At 47.8% G+C, this 16,509-nt stretch overlaps 2 protein-coding genes across 4 annotated transcripts; one reads left to right on the forward strand and one right to left on the reverse strand.

The window, feature by feature from the left end:
- Positions 1-966: 966 nt before the first annotated feature.
- Cks1b (CDC28 protein kinase regulatory subunit 1B) lies at positions 967-4,830 on the reverse strand. The gene is made up of 3 exons (XM_020166121.2): positions 4,681-4,830; positions 2,216-2,343; positions 967-1,493 (listed from the first exon to the last, which is right to left on the reverse strand). Exons 1-3 carry the CDS (start codon positions 4,737-4,739, stop codon positions 1,441-1,443), a joined length of 240 nt encoding a protein of 79 aa, XP_020021710.1. The 5' UTR covers positions 4,740-4,830; the 3' UTR covers positions 967-1,440.
- A 243-nt stretch (positions 4,831-5,073) lies between these two features.
- Shc1 (SHC adaptor protein 1) lies at positions 5,074-16,505 on the forward strand. Of its 3 annotated transcripts, none has more exons than XM_074047965.1 (13): positions 5,074-5,236; positions 7,954-8,680; positions 9,275-9,345; positions 9,858-9,921; positions 10,083-10,202; positions 10,465-10,518; positions 10,696-10,747; positions 10,941-11,067; positions 11,834-12,032; positions 12,119-12,188; positions 12,269-12,403; positions 12,561-12,799; positions 14,889-16,505. In XM_074047965.1, the coding sequence occupies exons 2-13, from the start codon at positions 8,186-8,188 to the stop codon at positions 15,015-15,017; spliced, it is 1,755 nt and encodes a 584-aa protein (XP_073904066.1). In that variant the 5' UTR covers positions 5,074-5,236; positions 7,954-8,185; the 3' UTR covers positions 15,018-16,505. The 3 variants fall into 3 exon arrangements, with proteins under 3 accessions (XP_073904066.1, XP_073904067.1, XP_073904068.1); XM_074047966.1 differs by having other exon boundaries at positions 12,272-12,403; XM_074047967.1 differs by having other exon boundaries at positions 5,076-5,236; positions 8,513-8,680.
- Positions 16,506-16,509: the final 4 nt, after the last annotated feature.

The raw sequence follows: 16,509 nt of genomic DNA on the forward strand, positions 1-16,509 counted from the left end.
GAAAGCCCTAATGTTTTTTTTTTTTTTTTTTTTTTTTTGGTGGGACTGGAGTTTAAATTAAGGGCTTCATGCTTGCAGTCCACACCTGCAGTGCATTTTGCTCTGATTGTTTTGGATCTGGGGTCTTGAGAACTATTACCCTTACACACACACACTGCACCCTGGTTCGATAATTTGCATTTCTAAGGATGACAAATTATATGGTAGATAAATGGATGGGAAATAAGGAAAAAGGAGTGTATGGGGGAATTAACTTTCTTATCTAATACTATTAAAGGGACAGTGGTACTAGGATTTGAACTCAGGGCTTTATGCTTGTATATTATTATTAGAGGGTAAACTTATTTGATGAAATGTTCTCAAAAACAGCTTGTTTACACTTGTTCTCAAAGCTTAGCCCTGTAACTACTTGCTTGAAATCCCTAGGCTCAGTCCATACTACAGACCAATAAAGTGAGCTCTCTATGAATGACTCAGTCCTTATAAAGCCACTTAGATGACTCAAAGGCTCAACCAAATTTGAGAACTGAAAATCACCCCCAATCAATGGGTACAGTGGATAAGTCATACTGTACAGGAGTCTTAGGAATAGGAGCACATGAGCAGTCTCTGGCTGACTGCCCCCCTCCCCGTTAACCCTTGTGTGCCCTTCAAATAGTGGGACTATGTGAAAGGTAGCACCCGACTATAAAAAGCAGTTCATTTGTTTTGATAAGATGTGGTTGATCCAATATAATCTCTATCTCAGGCTACTACTTCCACTGAAATACATTTTAGTTGATGTCTGACAGTCAAGTGTGCTTCAACTAATAGATTACAAACTGGTTACTAGAATGTTCAAACAAACCTCATTATTACAAAAAGCTGAGCTTCCATCATCAAACTCAAGGGGATATAATTAGAATCATGGTATTGAATATGATAGTCACCCTGAGAGTGGGGGAAAAAATTCAGACAATCAGAGAATTATAAAAACTTCCTCTTTAATTAATCAAAGCTTGTAACAAAGAACAGGTTTCTCGAATAAAATGGAAAGTTTCCAATACATTGAAACATAAATCCATAAGTCACCATACATACAACACCCGGTAGCAAATGAGAAAACAGCAAGTTTACAAAATCCCTGTAACAGCCATGGTCTGATTCCCAGATGCTTCCTCCATCTGCCAAGTGTGCTCTACTGGATACAGTACACACTGTGGCTTTTGGGGTCATATTTAGCTGAGGCTCTGACACACAGAGCACTCATCTGGGAGGGCCGTGGTGGTGACAGCTCAACTCAAGAAGTAAAGCAGTTACCAGCACATTCAAACAGTGTATTGAACATCCTTTAAATATCAAAGTGAGAAACAAGAAAGCAACATAATCATGCTATCAGAAAGATGTTAGGAAGTAAGGACAGCTGGGTAAGGCTTAAGGCTGAAAAGTGGCTCTCCAGCTTCATTTCTTTGGCTTCTTGGGCAGTGGCCGTCGGAACAATAAGATGTGAGGTTCTGAAAGAGTGAGTGAAATCTAAGAGAAGCTCTCATCATTCTATGCACAACCTATAGTGTATTCTACTACCACCGCCCAGCTATCACCCGCTCCAATCTTCATAACTAAATTAAGATGAAAGTATATGGCCTTAGAAGCAGAACCAGAAGTCTGGCCTGTCTGCCAAGTACAGAATTGTTAATATCAGCTCTTTTGCCATGTTTGCACAAGCCCTGGGGTGTCCTTTATTAGTTTTGCCTGGCAGCTGGGTGTCTGGTGTCTTATCAAGAAATATAATTTCCTCTGCTTACCTGGAACACATCCAATGTGCTTTCTGATGGAAAACAAAGCAGGAGCCATAACCAGAGTGTATGTGTTCTTAAAAAAAAAAGTGCACCCTGACTAAATTAAGAATTAAAGGAGGTTTTTCAGTAACTAACAGCCTGATTTTCCTAGATATTTAACTCTTACTTTTGTGTCCCTCTAATTTGTTTGTTAGGTAGTGGGGGAAAAGAACTAACTAAATCATTCCCTTGTATTCCTGTTACGTTGGGTTATGCAATTTCTTTCTCTTTTTGTTTTTTTTTTGGTTGTTGTTGCAGTACTGGAGTTTGAACTCAGGAACTCGAACTTGTTAGGCAGGTGTTCTACCATTTGAGCTGTGCCCTTGGTTACGCAATCTTATTCCTTCAGTCCCTCGGTATAGCAGGCCTACATGGGTGCTTTCAGCCATTGCACTGACCTGGTTCGTGGATCATGTAATGAACCCATCCCTGACTTTGCTGAACACCAAGATTCCTCCATTCAGATTCAGACATCAAATGAGTTTTAGGGACCAGCTTGGCTATATCCTTGGGCAACATGACATGCCTGTAACAGAAACATGGGGAGGTAGGAAATTTGACAAGTACCTGTATACAAATACAAGCAAGGAAAGAAACAAACTGGTTTCTGACATCAGGAAGTATATACAATCTTACTGTGGGGTAAAGGCAACTAGAAATATAATCCAACTTATGTAAATTCTCACAGTTATATTAAAAAGTACAAATTAATGAATAATTCCAATGAATGAGAACCTAAATTCCAGGTACTGTTGATTTCATAGGCCTTACAGTCTTCTGGTGAACTACCCACAATACAGTGGGAGTCCAATAGAGCATATGTGTTAATAGGTAGAGTTTTAAACAGCATTGGTAAGGAAGGAAGAAGTTATTTTGTGGAGAGGAAAGGACTGTTTTGGAGTGCTGTGGGAAACTGTTATAACAAGGGAATGATGTGTGAGGCTGGTGGAGTGCCTCAACTGGTACAAATGCCTGCCTAGCAAGCATGAGGCTCTGAGTTCAAACTCCAGTGCTGCCAAAAACAAACAAAAGGGATGACATGTAAATGACTATTCTGAATCTCATTTTCCTAACTCTGAAGTGATGTGCCATGAGATTTGGGAGATCCATGCTTTCCGAACCAAAGGTTAACAGCAAATAGATTATTACTCTGACTTGAATCAAACTACCCCAGATAGACTTTATCATGCTCAGTGAAAATGTACTAAATGCTCCCTCAGTGCCAGTAACAAGAGCTCCCCCCAACCAAGGTAATTCTATTCTAAATAAATGTCTGAAAATAACTTACATTTTAAAAAGCCCCAACACAAAATGTGGCTTTAATACAAAGACCAAGAAACTTCTCTTAAACCAAAATGATACTGCTAAAAGTTATATCTTATGGAGGATAAAACTAGTGATTTCTCCTTAGCCACCCAAATATGTTACAAGCATTAATTCATAGTACGGATGTGGAGGAAAACAGCTGAGGACAAGAAATCTAATTGGGCTCAAGAAGGGTGTGTGGTTTTTTTGTTTTGTTTTTTTTGGAATAACGATGGTTATATTATTTATCAACACACACTAAGTTCTCCAGAGTACCCAAAACCCTAACTAGGCTGGGTGAAGAGACACAGAAAAGTAAATATCCATTTTATGTTCTTCAAAGTAGATGTTGTCTCAAGGATTACAGTACAGATTTTTTTTCCCCCGGTACTGGGGCTTGAACTCAGGGCCTTCACCTCAAGCCACTCCACCAGCCCTGTTTTTGTGAAGGGTTTTTTCGGGATAGGATCTTGTGGAACTATTTGCCCGGGCTGGCTTCGAACCACAATCCTTCTGATCTCTGTTTCCTGAGTAGCTAGGATTACAGACGTGAGCCACAGGCTCCTGGCTACAGTACAGATTAGTGTAATGCTAACACCTGTGGAATTCTTTGTGTTCCCTCATTTTCCAATCTAGAATTATTATAGACTTAGAACTCATCATATCAAAACACTGCATCCAGTACAAGGATTTCTTCTTTGCCATCCTTTGCAGATGGCTATCCAGGTCCTGCTAAACAAGGTCAGTCAGAGGTACTTTTTCTTTTCTACTTCTGTGTTCTTAAGAGTCATCTCAGGTGGTCACTCTAGGAAGCTTTCCTTAACCTTCCCTCTTCCTCTGCAAGTCCTGTATGCTCCCATCACACCCCGCATGTTGCTTTAGCACAGACTCCGTTCTTCCTGGAGTCTGTCAGTTAAAAATCCATGGATTTTTAAGTTTGTGAAGAGCAGAGACCACGTCTTACCCTCGCACTTTAGAGGAAAACCTGAAACCTGTCAGCACCCCGTAATCGTTCAAGTATTTGAAGGTCATCTACTAGGTCAATATTGTCTTTCGTCCGTGTTCTTTGCCACTTTTTATTCTATTTCAGATCCTCGAAGTTCCCTTCCAAAAACCAGCTTGACAACCACACCCCTTTTCTTTTTCATCAATAAGTAACAAACTCAGAACTCCCCTAGTATTAAAGACACCAGGAAAATTCCAGATCCGCTTCTGCCACCTTCTCCCATACAAGCAAGCTCCAGAAGGCAATTTTAACTTGCCCGATAAGGTTGTGAGAGTGATCCAGAAACCCCCCAAAGATGAAAATGGTCAACAATCAACAGAAGGCTCACTCCAAATCCCACGTCACTGTTTTCTACGAGCGCCTCTCATCCACAGCGCATGCGTTTATGCTTTCAACTAATCTCACCCCCATCCCGTTAATCTCCCGCGCATGCGCCAATTCTGCTCTCTCGCTCTCTCTCCCCCAACCCCCACCAAGTCCGGGTTACTAACTTTTTGTTCCCTCATTTGTCAAAGCTCCCGACCTCGCTAGGGTCCCCGCGCTGACACTAACCGGTATTCGAATTCCTCGTCGTCGTATTTGTCTGAATAGTAAATTTGTTTGTGCGACATGACCGCTCCGCCTTCGGGCCTCAGCCCCGAGCCTCCAACCTCCAAACAACTCCCAGCAGCACGCGCTCCCACCCTCTTTGGCCTCGCTTTCAAACACACCGCCTGCACTTCTTATTGGTCCCTTAAGCTTAAGGCGGGACAATTCCATTTTGAAATCTCGGATTGGCTTAGATTTGCTTCGCCTTGGGTCCTTATTGGAGTGCAGTTATTACGTTTCTTAAAACCGAGTTTGGATTAAAAATAGGCCCCTTATTGGCTATCACTATTCCGGTGCTTGTTCGCGTACTGTCATTGGCTGGCTGGGGAAAGTGGGCAGGGTGAAGGAGGGACCGTGAGGTAGGGGGTCAGGGGTTAGTGAGGCCGGAAGTGAGTGTAATAAAGTTTCTCCCGGGAGGCCGGGGCCAGGGAGAAAGTTTGAGCAGCAGTTTAAGCAGGCAGTGGTGTGATCCGGATCCAGATCGGCCCGCGGTGCGGTGCGGAGACTCCATGAAGCCCTGGTGAGTCTTGACTTTTTTTCTGCTCAGGCAACCCACTCCTTCACCCCGGAACCCCTCTCCCGGGACCCTACTTCCGGTCTTCATTTATAAGTCCCGCCCCCAAGACCCCCTCTCCGGAAGTCCCACCTCCCAACTTCAGGGGGCTCCCCGAACCCCGATTGACTGTCCCGACAACACAGTGTCGCTCAGCTTTCCTTGTAGTTCCACCCCCAGATATGCTTCCAAGCCCTACTACAAGAAACCCTTCATTAGTCGTTCCAGTTCTCCGAAACTCCTTCCCGCAACACTTCTCCGCTAACTTCTATCAAAATCCTAGCTTCCAAAAGAGCAAAGGCTTCTGAAAGAAGGATTCGACTTCGTTGAAGTTACGCCTCCACGCCTGTCTAGGGGCTCCACCCCTCCTGGGGACTCCGCCCCTTCCGTAATCCATGTCCGATTGTCCAGAAACTTGACCTGGAAGTCTGATCGTAGGGGACCACGCCCCTTTAGAGTTATCCCTTTGGGGTGCTGGTCCTCACTTGAAAACCCTTGTCTTCTATCTCAGACACTGCACCTGCTTTATATGTTTCTTGGGCTTTGGACCTACTTTTCCTGAGCTGTTGTGCTCCACAGGTGGGAAGTGAGAGATTAGAGGCAGCGGCTTTCTTTTCCTTTACCCTTATCCTAGAGTGGATCAACTTGAAGAGGGCCAAACGTGGGGTTTGGCACGAGAGTGGGAGAGAGACTTGCTTAAGAGATTTCCGGCTCCACTGCCAGAGTTTTCTCCCTGGGACCGACTTCACCCCAGAAACAGCTGTGGGTCGTACCTGTCCATGGCTTGATAGGGCTGTGGGTTTGTTGGTGTGTGCTTTGTGGGTCTAACAGGAGTGAGTTTTCTAAAACCAGAAAACAGTGATTTGGAGTCAGGAGTAGGGATTAATGTCTTTTTTGGGGGGACTCCTAGCCCCCCTTCTTTGATTTTTTTCCCCTCCCCCCTAACCAGAGCTCTTGTCTGGGCATTCATCCTGGCTCCATTTGCCCAGCCTTCCCTGCTGGAAACATTCCTGAGGCTTTCGCCATTTCCTGCTACTTCCCGCCCCTCTGGCCTCCTCCCTGCTAGGCTGAGAAGCAATACACAGATTTTTCCCCCCAACACACAATCACCTGGACTTCCAGTAGGAGATGCAAATTTAGAATCATACTTCTTTATTTTCTTCCAAGTGTCCACACCTGTTGGTCATTCCCTGCCTCTGGATGTTGCAGGCTCCCCCAGAACGCCATCTATAAAGAAGAGGGCATCCTGCTGTGTGTTTCTTTGGTCTGGAGTGAGGCTGCAAGCAGAATCCTTCATTCTGAGAGCTGAGGCCTTAGTAAATGGAGTGATAGAATTCTTTCTTAGGAGTAGAGAATGAAGTGACAAAGCTTTCCTGGGATGGGGACAAGAGTTGAAAGAGTTAAGCATGGCGTATACACATTTTAAGTGCTAGTATTGTTAAAAAACTAATCCTGTAGATTGTTCTAATCCTCTAAGTAAACCTAAGGATAATTCTCTGAGGTGAGCCTGGGGAAGAGAGAGCTTTTATTTCTTGTATTTTGGTCACTTTCTCACTTCCTCTATGGCTCCTGAAGCAGAGCTGTGGCAGGAAGCTGTGGGTGGAAAGAATGGATTTGGGACTGTTACTCCCATCCAACCTCATCCCAATTTCTGGCATGCCAGTCTCCTGTCGTTATTAACACAGATTTGTCTTGTGATCTCTCTATCCTTTTGTGGCCTGTGCCCTCAGTTCTCTTGGGGAACCATTTCATTTTCCCATCTCCAGCCAGACCCCTCCACTAGTGTAAGGGACAGTTTGGTGAGCTTTAGAGTCCCTGTAAGAGAAAGGATCTGAATATATCTGGCAGTTTCAGGAGGGTGACCTTAGATTTAGTGCCCTGACCCTTTTTTCTCATTTTTGTCATCTTGCTTTGCTAGCTAAGCCTGTGGAAAGGAGGCAGAACTAACCTACTTGGTTAGTAGGTACCATGCATAGAGAACAAGGCTTGCCCAACATGTCTTCTTGCTCCAGCTCTTGCCTGGTAGCTCACTGATGCACCATCAGGCTGGACTTTATTCCCCTTACTTCATAGGCTTTGCCTTTCCTCTTGGCCCTGCTCTGTATCCACTGGGACCACTTCCTTCCCTTCCCTATTTCCCTCGCTCCAGTCCACAGCTGTTGTAGCAGGGCATACTAATGGCCCAGGCTCCCTGGGGCCACCACCCCACTGTATATGGTAGTGGTGGGGGTGGCCTGGGCTGGAGGATGGGGGAATTCTAGTGTTTGAGTGTTCATCCTGGACAGAAAGGGAAATGCTGAGGGGATCCCCTCCCTTTTCCACCACCAGCTGCCTCTATTTCCTTCCTCATTCTTCCCTGGCTTCCTGCTCCCTTTGGCCTACCCGTGTCCGGTTTGGATTGATCAGAGCTCCTCTTATCTCCCTCCTTTCCTTCCTATTTCTCCATCCTTCCGTTCCCTCCCCATTTACCTTTGCCTCAGATTACTAGTTGTCTGTATAGGGCAGAGGAAAGGGGTGTGACTAGCTCTATCCCCGCAGGAGTTCTAGGTTGGGGTGGTCACAGTGGGGGCTCAGCCCCTCTGAGCCTGTGAGTCAGCACTGTCCTTGGGATTGGTCCCTCTCCTTAGTTCCCCGCCCCTGGGGAGGAGCCAGGCAGCGCTGGGTCCAGCTTGTTCTCTTCTCAGCCATGAGAGGAAGCTCCACGATGGTCTGGGCTGAGGATGGGGCCTGAAACTGTCTGGACCTGACCTGGGGGAGCAGAAGCCACTTGTCCTTCGTCCTCCCCAGGACCTCTGTGATCCCTGGGCCACAGAGGTCAGACCAGACTAAGAGCCTGGGGATGCCCCCTGCCTGGCCCCCTTGCCTGAATTGGCAGGGGGGCCGGGCTGGGCAGCAGCAACCCCCCTCACCCCAGCCATGGATCTCCTGCCTCCCAAGTCCAAGTACAACCCACTTCGGAATGAGTCTCTGTCATCGCTGGAGGAGGGGGCTTCCGGGTCCAGCCCCCCAGAGGAGCTACCTTCTCCATCAGCCTCATCCCTGGGGCCCATCCTGCCTCCTTTGCCTGAGGACGATAGTCCCACTACCCTGTGCTCCTTCTTTCCCCGGATGAGCAACCTGAAGCTGGCCAACCCGGCTGGGGGACGCCTGGGACCTAAGGGGGAGCCAGGAAGGGCCACCGAGGATGGGGAAGGGATCTCAGGGGCAGCCATGCTGGACTCAGGCCCCCTGCCCCTCCTCCAGGACATGAACAAGCTGAGTGGAGGCGGCGGGCGCAGGACTCGGGTGGAAGGGGGCCAGCTGGGGGGCGAGGAGTGGACCCGGCACGGGAGCTTTGTCAATAAGCCCACGAGGGGCTGGCTGCATCCCAACGACAAAGTCATGGGACCTGGGGTATCCTACTTGGTTCGGGTGAGTGAACATCCTTCCTTCCAATCCCTCGAAGACCCCTCCGGTTTCTTTGCTCACTTCAGCTTTTCAGGGACTTCTCTTCCTGCTCTTCCCCAACAGCCCCTCTGTAGCATTGTCCTAGTTCTTAAAACTGTCTTCCTTTTCTGCAGTTCCTTACCCCTGCCATTCCAGCCTGTGGAAAATTTATGCCTGGTTTACCCGTTCTCCTTCCATCTTTGTAAATTCCCCCCCCCCACACACACAGTTTAGCACAATGCCCATCACATCAGAGGCTCTTAGGAAGTGTTGAAATGGGTGGCCTCTTAATTCTCCCCTCTAGACTCCTCCCCTTATTCCAGAGATGTCACTGCATCCCACCCAATATCTGTCACTCCACTTCAAATTCTCTCCCGTGCATGAGTTCCTCCAAGCTGGTCCTTTCTTTTCCTCTCCTTCCCTGTTGTCTTGCATGTTGTGGGATTAGCCCCAGGCAGTGGGAAAACTACTTCATCTTTACTTCGTCCCTTAGAGACCACATAGGGAAAAGTCCTAGGGCCCTTTGTGAAGGGTTTGGGGGAGGCAGCTGATCTGTTCTCCTTCCCTGTCTCCCATCAGTACATGGGCTGTGTGGAAGTCCTGCAGTCGATGCGTGCCCTTGACTTCAATACCCGGACTCAGGTCACCAGGTTAGTGGGAAGGCATGTGGACTGTGGGAGTCCTAGGATTAGTGAGGCCTTGGGAAGGAGGAGAAGGGAAGTAGGGCACTTGGTGGTCACGCTAGTGGTGCCTTATCTTTGGGTGGTAAGGAGGATTAAGAGAAAGTTATGTCTAAGTATGAATGAAAAGAGACAACTCTTGCCTGGAGCCCCCTTACTTATCCAGCCTTGGGGGTTGTGGGAAAGGTGGTAGAAGTAGCTGGTGGGTGGAGCTGGAGGAGAAAATGGGGGTAGGAGGAAAGTTGCTGCTGCCTTTGGGAAGGGAATGGGACATTTGGTAGCTGGGAAGAGGTGGGGCTATACCCATTGAGGCCTTAACCCAATCAGGCAGGATGCGGCCTCTCAGTGTCATCAAATATTAAAGGCCTTTAATTCAATCCACCATGACAAAGAGCCTGGAGTGCCCTGGGAGTCTGGCTTGGCCCTCCCCTCCCCCAACTATGTAGAGCTGGCTGTGGGTCTGAGTACCCCTCTTTCCCCAGGGAGGCCATCAGCCTGGTTTGTGAGGCTGTGCCGGGTGCTAAGGGGGCAACAAGAAGGAGAAAGGTATGTGGTTGATGGAGTTAGGGAAGGGGCTGGAAGACTGGAAGACGTGGTGGGACATGGGGAAGGGAAGTGCAGGGGAGGTGGGGAGAAGGCCAAGAGGCAGGAATGTGTTTTCTTGGTGTTGGGAACCCTCAGCTTCTGAGACTCTGGGCCCTTCCCAGCCCTGTAGCCGCCCACTCAGCTCTATCCTGGGGAGGAGTAACCTGAAATTTGCTGGAATGCCAATCACTCTCACCGTCTCCACCAGCAGCCTCAACCTCATGGCCGCAGACTGTAAACAGGTTGGTGGGGTTGAGCAGGGGGACCAGAAACACTGATGGGTGGGCTAAGGGGAGATTCAGTTATGAGACTGAAAACGAAGAGAGAGGGACTCAGGAGTAGAGTAGCAGGAGAGTATGGAAGGAAGAAATTAGGGAGATAGGGGAAAGAAGTCAAGAGAATGAGACTGGGACTCAAGGGTTCTAGGTTAGGGATGGGGTACCCATGTGGGTCCTGAGGCTAACCCTTGTCTTTCCCGTTTCCATACTCTGCTCTAATCCTCAGATCATTGCCAACCACCACATGCAATCTATCTCATTTGCGTCCGGCGGGGACCCGGTGAGTTGGGGAATAGAGAGAAGGTGGGGGAGGAGAATAAGGGCCTATGGATTGGAAAGATATTAGCTAAGAAATGGGGGTACTAGGCTGTGCGAGCATCTGCAAAGTTGAGTTTTAGAGGTCGGGAGTAAGATGGAGTTATAAAATTCAACTAACTTCTGGCTCTACCTGCCCTAGGACACAGCCGAGTATGTTGCTTATGTTGCCAAAGACCCTGTGAATCAGAGAGGTGAGTCATGGTGGGGCGGACTGGGTGGGTCCAGTTGTCTTGTGAGGCAGGTGAGCAAGACCTGGGGTGGTCTTTCCCTGCTCTTACTGAGCATAGCTGATAGGGGCTCCTGCTGAGAGGGTTGAGAGTCCCTGTCCACATCTCCCAGCAACTCCACCACACAGCTCACTGACAGCCTCTGCTATGCCCCCAGCCTGCCATATCCTGGAGTGTCCTGAAGGACTTGCCCAGGACGTCATCAGCACCATCGGTCAGGCCTTTGAGTTACGCTTCAAACAATACCTCAGGAACCCACCCAAGCTGGTCACCCCCCATGACAGGTAAACGAGCGGGAAGGCTATAAGGTAGCTCTTGGGCTTCAGACTGGGATTGGGATGCTAGCTTTGCTCTTCCCACGCTTGGGCTCCAAGAGTTTTAGGGAAGGAAATAACCTGTGTGCCCCTGCTTCCCACTTCCTGCTATTCTTTACATTTCCTGTGCTCATCAGGAGGAGAGTCTTTTGAGGCCCTGCTTGTTGCAGGGCCAGTTCTGCCTCTTGTTTGCCTATGGTGGAAATGTATTCTAACACCTCCCATTGGCATCTCTTTTTCTGGCTGGATGGGCTTTTAATTCCCAGCCTCTTGTTTCTGGCCCATCCCTGTTTTTTGCCTACTTCTCCATCTTTTGTTTTTGGAGATCATCAAAAATTTGCATTGGGAGGATGGCCTCAAGGGATAAACAGTGGGACTAGTCAGGACTTTGGGTTTCAGAGAGGTTAAACCCTTCTGGAGCAGTCCCTCCCAGTTAGGTAGTGCTTTTCATTCCTCTTGGGAGACAGCATTGCTGTCAAGGGCATGAGCTTTACACCCTCTTAGTTGTGAGAACTTAGACCTCCCTCATTTTCCTCATTTGTAAAATTGGGGAAGGAAAGAATACCAGCTTACAGAGTTTCCAGGAGAATGACATGATTTTGTGTCTGTAACACCTAGTCTCAGTTCTAACCCACAATAAATGCCCAATACATGGCTACTGTTCTCTTCCTCTCCCCTGGCCTCCCAGTCTCTACACATTTATACCCACCTCTTCACTCTGTCCTGCCCTTTAAAGGATGGCTGGCTTTGATGGCTCAGCTTGGGATGAGGAGGAAGAAGAGCCACCTGATCATCAGTACTATAATGACTTCCCGGGGAAGGAACCCCCTCTTGGGGGGGTAGTAGACATGAGACTTCGGGAAGGAGCTGCTCCAGGGGCTGCTCGACCCACTCCACCCAGTGCCCAGACCCCCAGCCACCTGGGGGCTACATTGGTAAGTTGTTTGAATGGAGGTGCTTGGGTTCAGGATGGGAGTGGCTGCTTAGGGTATCTGGTTTCACCTGATTTTCATTCCTGTAGCCTGTAGGGCAGCCTGCTGTGGGAGACTCAGAGATCCGCAAACAGATGTTGCCTCCACCACCCTGTCCAGGTACAAAGGGGAGCTGAGATGACAGAACCAGGAGTGCAGGAGGCAGGGCTGGAGTTACTATAGAGCCTTCCTTTCCTTAGCAGGTAGAGAACTCTTTGATGATCCCTCCTATGTCAACGTCCAGAACCTAGACAAGGCCCGGCAAGCAGGGGGTGGGGCTGGGCCGCCCAATCCTGCCATAAATGGCAGTGCACCTCGGGACCTCTTTGACATGAGTGAGTATGCCTGTTTTTTGGTGTCCCCACTTTCCTACTTAGTTTTTCCTCTTTCCTACTTATGTCTATCTCTATCCTGGCCTCCTTCACTGAGGGTCTGGGTTCTGGACGTGTTTTAAGCCAGCTACCTCTCCTAGCCCTCTCTCTATACCCCTAGAACCCTTTGAAGATGCCCTCCGGGTGCCTCCACCTCCGCAGTCTATGTCCATGGCTGAGCAGCTCCGGGGAGAGCCCTGGTTCCATGGGAAACTGAGCCGGAGGGAGGCTGAGGCGCTGCTCCAGCTCAATGGGGACTTCCTGGTGCGAGAGAGCACGACCACACCTGGCCAATATGTGCTTACTGGCCTGCAGAGTGGACAACCCAAGCACCTACTTCTGGTGGACCCTGAGGGTGTGGTGAGTGCAGAGGTGTGGGTAGGGATGGCAGAAAGGAAAGAACAGTGCCCTCCTGTGTAATCCTGTTCCTTCTCTCATTTCTTTCTAGATTTTTCCCTGCTGGCAGCTCTCTATAGGCCTGCCCTGCTCTTCCAGGTGCCTGGCACCCCCCTGCAGTGACTTAGGGTTGCTTCCCCTGTCATATCCCTGAATCTGTGCTGTATTGCTTATACTCTTGGCGAGTTCTTAAATCCCAGACCTTAAGCCCATCAGATCTAGAAGGTGCCCACCTCATCTGTGCTCCTCTGGATAAATGAGGAAATCATCCTCTAAAGATAGTGATGCCCAGTGTCAGATGGTTAGAGGCTAGACACCATGTTTCCTCTTACAAGAACTAGGGCTACCCCACACCCTAGGCTTAGCATTCTTTCTTTTATCTGCACTGCCCCACAGTTCCTTACAACCTTGGTTTCTTTTCTATAGCAATCTCAGCCTCCTCCTCATACCTTTTTGTATTGTGTATCCTCCTCTGACACATGCCATGTTCCTCCAAGTAAGGAAAAGGGCTGATATTCCTTTACCTTTTCCCAGCTCACTGACCTGCCCATTCCCACAACTGTGAATAGCTTCTTTTTGTAGAGAAGCCTAGATGATGATGATCAGGCTGATCTCTTTCTACCCCTCTCCCATCTTCTTCCCCAGCTCCCTTTTTTGTGTGGTATTGGGATATTGGCTTTGTGCTTGTCAGGTAGGCATTCTTCTACTCGAGACACTCCCTCCCCCTTTCCTCCTCCTCTGCTTTTTTTTTCTTTTTTTCAGTGGAACTGGAGTTTTGAACTCAGGGCTCCATGCTTGCAAAGCTGGCCTTCCTACTCTTTGAACCACACCTTCAGTCCATTTTGTTCTGGTTACTTTGAAGATGGGGCTCTCACAAACCATTTGCCTGGGTTGGCCTGGAATTGCAATCCTCCCAATCTCAGTCTCCCAAATAGCTGGGATTACAGGCATGAACCACCGTGACCAGCTTTTCTCAGCCCTTTGACTGTTCCATCTTCCTCAACCTTGGGGGCAAGAGTTCTTTTTTCCTTTTTTTTAGGTTTAAAGGAAAAGTATACTTGTTTTTTTCTGTTATTGGTATGTTAACTCTGATGCAATTTGAACAAAAATGACATTAGCATATCACAAACATCAGAATTATTTTTTCTTTTACTTCATTATGTTTAAAGCACATACAATAGATTTATAATTATAGTCAAGCATGGTGACTCATGTCTGTAATATCAGCTACTCAGGAGGAGGAGATCAGGAGGACCGAGGGTGCTTTGAGGTCAGCCTGAGCAAAAAGTTGCTGAGACTCTATCTCAACCAATAGAAAGTTGGCCATGGTAGCACTTGTCATCCTAGCTACATGGAAGGTATAAATAGGAGAATCATGGTCCAGGCCAGTTGAGGCAAAAAAATGCAAGACCCTATTTGAAAAATAAAGCAAAAAGGACTAGGGGTATGGTTCAAGTGGTAGGTAAGTGTTAAGGTCCTGCATTCAAACCCTAGTACTGAAAAAAATATATACATATATGTATTTATAATTACGTATGTAAATACAAGCTGTAACTTTTTTTTTTTTTTTCTTTTTGGTGGCATTGGGGTCTGAACTCAGGGCCTCCCACTTGCTAGACAGAAATTCTTACTGTTTGAGCCACTCTGCCAGCCCTTTTTGTGATTTTTTTTTTTGAGATAGGGTCTTGTGAACTATTTGCTCAGGGCTGGCTCTGAGCTATGAGCCTTCTGATCTCTGCCTCCTGAGTAGCTAAGATTACAGACATGAGCCACCAGCACCTGGCTAACGTGTATCATTTTTTTTTCTTTTATTCATATGTACATACAATGTTTGGGTCATTTCTCCTCCCTCCCCCTGCCCCCTGTAACATTTTTTTTAAATGCAGATTTATTTTTGTAATTTTCTTTTTCCTACATTTTTATTAGCATTTATTAGTTGTACAAAGGGGTTTCATTGTGATATTTCTCTGCATACTTTGATCAAATTTACCTCCAGGTGCAGAGGTCTTACTGGACTCTTCACCTGAATTGACCTTCCTTCCCACCTTCCCAGGTTCGGACAAAGGATCACCGCTTTGAGAGTGTCAGTCACCTCATTAGCTACCACATGGACAATCACTTGCCCATCATCTCTGCAGGCAGCGAACTGTGTCTACAGCAACCTGTGGAGCGGAAACAGTGATCCTTCTCAGCCTTTCTCCCAGAAGATGCCCTCCAGCCCCTTCCACTCTCTTTCCTCTCTCAGGACCTCACTTCGAATGTTCTGTGGGCTTAGCCTTAGGGAGGAGCTGGGAGTAGTGTGGACATTGGATTTAGTATCCAGCTGAGTGAGAGGATTTGAGTTGGGAGCCTGGGGTAGAATTCTGCATCTCCCCAAACCTCACCAAAGTGTTAATATACAGAGTGGCTCCCTTACCTGGGCCTTTCCTGTGCCAACGTGATGCACCCTTCCCTAAGAAGGTGGATGCCTGTAATGGAAAATGCCCTGTGGTCATAGGCCCAGTGGAGCAGTTACCCTTCTGGGGAAGGGGAATGAATCCCAAGTCTGGTCTACACCTGGGCTTCAGGATACTCCAGGCTCCTCTCAACACTCCTACTCAGTGTTAAAAACTTTGTGCCTTTGACCAACTGCTAGGTCTGCAGATATTTTATGCAAAGAGTTCTCAGGCCCCTACGTTCAAGGACTGGGTGCTGACACCTCGGCTTCTGGGACCCTGTCCTCTCCTTGCTCAGCACCCTCTCCAGTTTGAGTTGGGACAACAGAGGCAGGAGTGGCAGCTGTCCCCTCTGAGGGATATGTAACCCTTAGAGATTTCCCTAGAGCCCACGTCCAGGGCAGGGGGTAGTTAGATCCCTCCTTGCTCAGTGCCTCCTGGCCCCCTCAGTGCCTCAGTCCGAGGGCCCCCCTTTCCTTAAGGGGTCTGTATATACATTTCGTAATCCCGTCCCTCCCATGTTGCATGCGTGTTATACTCTACAGCCAAAGTGTAGCCCTTCTTCCTGCAACCTGGTCCTGTCTCCCGCTTCTGGGACAGCTGGAGGTGAATGAATTTGGGCCTCCCAAATGGGTTTCGTGGAGGCAGGAACTAGGACATTGAGATTAAGCAGTAGAAAATCCCCAGATACTATCTGTAGATTTGCAACTGCACTCCTTTTTATTTTATATGCATATATTTTAGGGCTGTAGATTTACTTTCTTAGTCTGTTTTCCATGGCTGCTTTTTTGAGCACAAAATGATGATAATCGATTTATGCATCACCTCTTGGACTTTTCCGAGCTCTTTTACAACTATTGGCATTTTCCTCACCCCAACCTGGACTGGCAGCATTATCTTTTTTTTGTTTGTTTTTAAGCGACAGAGACCTGAGACAAATCAATTTTACCCTAGGACTGGAAAACTCGGGCCTCTTACCGCGAGGCTAGGAAGCAGCTTGGCCAAGTAGTGTTATGATGTGGGAGCTTACTGCAAGTACTGAGTACCTTCTACAGGCCTCGGCAGATGTGGCCACGACAGAGAAACTAGCCCTGCTGGCCCTCTTATATCTTTGCTGTTAAGGGATGATCAACTACTTCAATCCTGGCCGCCCTTTTTTTTTTTTTTTGGAATGTTTTCACGGGTCTCACTTATACCAAAGGGAAATAGTCTTCATTAAAGTCCTATTTCTTCTACTTG

This window comes from Castor canadensis, chromosome 11 (assembly GCF_047511655.1).
Source record: "Castor canadensis chromosome 11, mCasCan1.hap1v2, whole genome shotgun sequence".
NCBI classification, from domain to species: domain Eukaryota; kingdom Metazoa; phylum Chordata; class Mammalia; order Rodentia; family Castoridae; genus Castor; species Castor canadensis.